Source organism: Eptatretus burgeri, chromosome 3 (assembly GCF_056783735.1).
Source record: "Eptatretus burgeri isolate ZD-2024b chromosome 3, Ebu_testis_v1, whole genome shotgun sequence".
Classification (NCBI taxonomy): Eukaryota; Metazoa; Chordata; class Myxini; order Myxiniformes; family Myxinidae; genus Eptatretus; species Eptatretus burgeri.
This window is the reverse complement of record NC_140963.1, coordinates 122,093,230-122,097,074: the sequence shown is the minus strand read 5'-3', so window position 1 is coordinate 122,097,074 and position 3,845 is coordinate 122,093,230. Positions and strand designations below refer to the sequence as shown.

At 42.3% G+C, this 3,845-nt stretch overlaps 1 protein-coding gene across 1 annotated transcript in view; it reads right to left on the bottom strand.

Moving 5' to 3' along the window:
• The window catches only part of LOC147030880 (complement factor H-like), a 374,343-nt gene that overhangs the window by 30,172 nt on the left and 340,326 nt on the right, over positions 1 to 3,845 (bottom strand). The window contains exons 26-28 of the mRNA XM_085875422.1: positions 2,305 to 2,425; positions 763 to 986; positions 330 to 383 (exon numbers count right to left, since the gene is read on the bottom strand). Coding sequence (XP_085731548.1) covers positions 330 to 383; positions 763 to 986; positions 2,305 to 2,425 — 399 coding nt within the window. The remainder of the gene's footprint in view (positions 1 to 329; positions 384 to 762; positions 987 to 2,304; positions 2,426 to 3,845) is intronic.

Below are 3,845 nucleotides of genomic sequence, written 5' to 3'. Positions count from 1 at the left end.
AGGGCCGTGACAACGGAGCTCCGGAGGATTCCAGAAGAAGCCTTTCTGGGGTGCATTGAAGTGTGGAAGAAGAGGATGGACAAGTGTGTGAGACTGGAGGGAAACTATTTTGAAGGGGACAAGCTGTGATTTCAATATAATTTTTGGAATAAAATTTCTGTGAAGTCAGTCCCGTTACTTTTTAGACGGACCTCGTATATCATTTCTGTTTGTCATATGGCACATCATATGCTCTTCCATTGAGGTCCCTGCCTCATTTTGTTGTGCAAGTGAAAATGTACTGAAATATGTTTATATGAATTGCAAAGGTGATGTAATGCACTTGTTACCTGTATCTTTCGGAAGGGACACATTCCACAGGGATATTTGTGTAGTGTTTAAACCTTGAATTGGAAGAGAGGGAATGGAAGGGAAGAAAAGCAAAGAGGAGATTATTACAATTCCAGGAACAAAGAAACAGAACAAACATGAACCGTGAGCACAATGATAGCACGCAAGTCAGAAGAAGGCCCTTTGACCTTGTAGAGAATCTAAATACACCTTATAATATCAGTTATTGTACTGCAATTGAAGACCTGCTCACGTCCGAATTGTACCATGGACCTTTCCTCAAGCATTTGCTGTCTGTTTTCGACAGGTTGAAGGTGGGGTTCTCCATTCATTCATGCTGTTGAATTTTCCAGGTTTTACTGTGTCCAACACCTTAATTTTATACTTTTTCACAGTATGTAAATGATGATAACTATTTATGACAATAATTACCATCAGGTTGGCATGACAGGGTTTCTGTAGGCCAGCGAGATCCATGACAGGTGATAACTTCAGAGCCCACGAGTTGTGTTCCAATATTACACGTCGCTTTTGCTTGGATCATCACATTCAAATTAACTTTATTCTTCGGTCTTGTCACCTCGAGATTCCCCTCAGGTATTGTTGGATCCTCTGGACAGCACTGTATCTCTACTTCTGGTCCTGTCTCAAGACACCTACATAACAGAGGAAAAAAAAAGCTATAGAGTGCAAAAATTATGTTGATAATGATTAAGTAAGGCAATGAAACACCATGATCCTTGAGAATTGAGCACCACAGGACTAGCGATAACAAAAGGAAGATAAACACAACATCAAGTTATTGGCAAGCTTATCTCGGTATTGGCACAACTAACCTGGTTGGAGGATATAATTCTAGAGAGAGTCATGTGGTTCATTTTACCAGTGGATAACAGTGCCAATTGAACCCCATCTGCCCATTTATCCAATCAACATGGTCAGAACTGGAGTGGTCATCGAGTCATTTCGACACATGAGCTGTGTTTACACTTTTGACCTTCCAACACCGTGTAGAGGAATGCGTCTTTTGACATTTTGGGGTGGACCGAGCATTTTGGGGCGAGATTACATCATTTTGAAGTCGCATATTGGCTAAAGGTTGGTACTTCCTCAACCAGCCATGGCATCACAGCCGAGGACTTCTGTGACTCCAGAGCCCTCACACAATTAGTGAACTTTCCAACCCGGATTTCTCCCTGTGGCATGTACTCCGTTCTGGACTTGCTAATGATGAGATTTCCTCATAATGTCGCCTGTTCCTCTTCTCCTCCAGTAGGTTCATCTGATCTGATCATGTGCTTGTGAGGGGCACTATCTCTCTGGATATTGTCAGAGAGCTGCCACAGTGCTGCAGAGTCTGGCAGTTCACTCAAGCTGACTGACGGGGACTGTAAGCTGCACTCCCATGCAGAGACTGGTACATCATTTCAATGTCTCCTGATATTAATACTGCCTGGGAATCCTTTCACACAAGCTTGCTTTCCCTTTCTCTCTGAAAGGACCATCTGTAAAAACCCTCCAACATACTTCATTCACAAACGATTTGAATAAGTCAATGCCTCTCAAACTTTTGGACTTCATCGTCAGCCATATTTCTTGGGAAGAACATATTTCCAAGATGGTTTCCAAGCCAGCCGCTGACTCAGGGGCATCCTCAGGCATACAATGTCTTTCCTTGGCCAATCTGAACTTTTGAAAACCCACGAGGAATTCATTCTGAGATTCGTGGAGTACTGTTCCCCCTTTGTTCCATTCCATTCTTTCCATTTTGTTCCATTCCATTCTTTCCATTCCATTCTGTTCTCGCTCCAGCAGGAGCCTCGACCATGAACAAAAACCAAATTAAAGTCACACATCAAGAGAGTCCACGTGTATCATGAGAACTGTTATAAAGCCAATGAAATGCAATGTCCATAGTTTTTCAGTGAATAAACAAACACTGTTCACGTTTGGGAACAGAAGAACAAAACTGACCTTATGGGATTGGAGTAGGTGAGATGGCGAGAAGGACAGTTCAGAGAAATCACGTGACCCACCCATCTTTTTTCTATCTCTATATTTATTCCATCTGCCTTTGTCTTCCACAAGTTGCAATCTGAGAACAAGAGACGTGAAAAAAAGAAAGTGCAAGTTTTGTACTTTTTCTTTTTCAAAACAAAACGCAGGAAACATGAAGGAAACAAGAAAAAGAGCAATAAGAGATTGCAGACCCTTGCCAGAACTTATTTTGTGTGGTGTATTTTGTGTACTAGTGTTACATAATTAATGAGATAATTAGAACTGCCACTTTATAACTGCTGGCAGTTTATAACCCCATTTTGATCGAACACCTGACCCTGACCCATGACGTTTTTTATCTGCCCCACTGAAGGTGAAGGAGGTTGTTTTTTTGACCCCTTTCTGTCTGTCTGTTTGTGTGCAGGATATCTCAAAAATTTGAAGACGGATCCAGATGAAATTTTGTGGACAGGTTTGGTGTGTGTGAAGGACGAACTGCTTAGATTTTGGTGAAGATACGCATCCGGATCCGACAACGATAATGTTTTCAGCGATTCTTCACCATTGAGAGAGGGCCAAAAACAAAATTTCACACGAAATCTCAAAAACCTGTGGACGGATTCGGACCAAGCTTGGTGGACATGTTGTGTGTCTGGTATGGATGAATTGATTCGGTTTCGGTGAAGATCCGAATCCGAATCTGGATACGAGATTTGTTTAATTTTTCAAGTGATTCTTCACCATTGAGAGATTGGGGCAAAAACGAAATATAGCATGATGTTTCAAAAATCTATAGGGCCAGATATATTCACCTGGATCAAGCATTGCGTGGTGGAGGTATGCACTCTACCGAGTGCCGTTCTAGTTTATTATTACTTGTACGGGCCCGTAGGTGCGTGCCCGTAGGTGAGTGCCAGTATGTGCAGCCTCTCCCTCTCTCTCTCTCTCTCTCTCTCTCTCTCTCTCTCTCTCTCTCTCTCTCTCTCTCTCTCTCTCTCTCTCTCTCTCTCTCTCTCACCTCGAAAAGGCACATCCGCGGGTCCCAAGGAATATTCCTGGCAAGGTTCAATCATGCAAAAGAAATAATAAATAAATAAATAAGTAAACATTAATAGTGACGTCATTCGTGACGTCATAGCACTGTGTCCTGTGATTGGTCGACAGATAAATGGCCGTAACTTGGGAACCACTCGTCCAATTAATATCAAACCTTGAAAAGCACATCCGCGGGGCCCCGGCAATATTCTTGGCAAGTTTCAATCAGATTGGACCGTCAATCGTGCAAAAAATAAATAAATAAATAAATAAACATTAATTGTGATTTCATTCGTAACGTCATAGGACCGTGTCTTGTCATTGGTCGACAGATAAATGGCCGCAACTTGGGAACCGCTTGTCAGATTGATATCAAACCTGGAAAAGGCACATCAGCGGGTCCCCGGAAATATTCCTGGCAAGTTTCAATCCGATCGGACCGGTGATCGTCCAGTTATTAATAATTTGGGAAAAAAATTGGC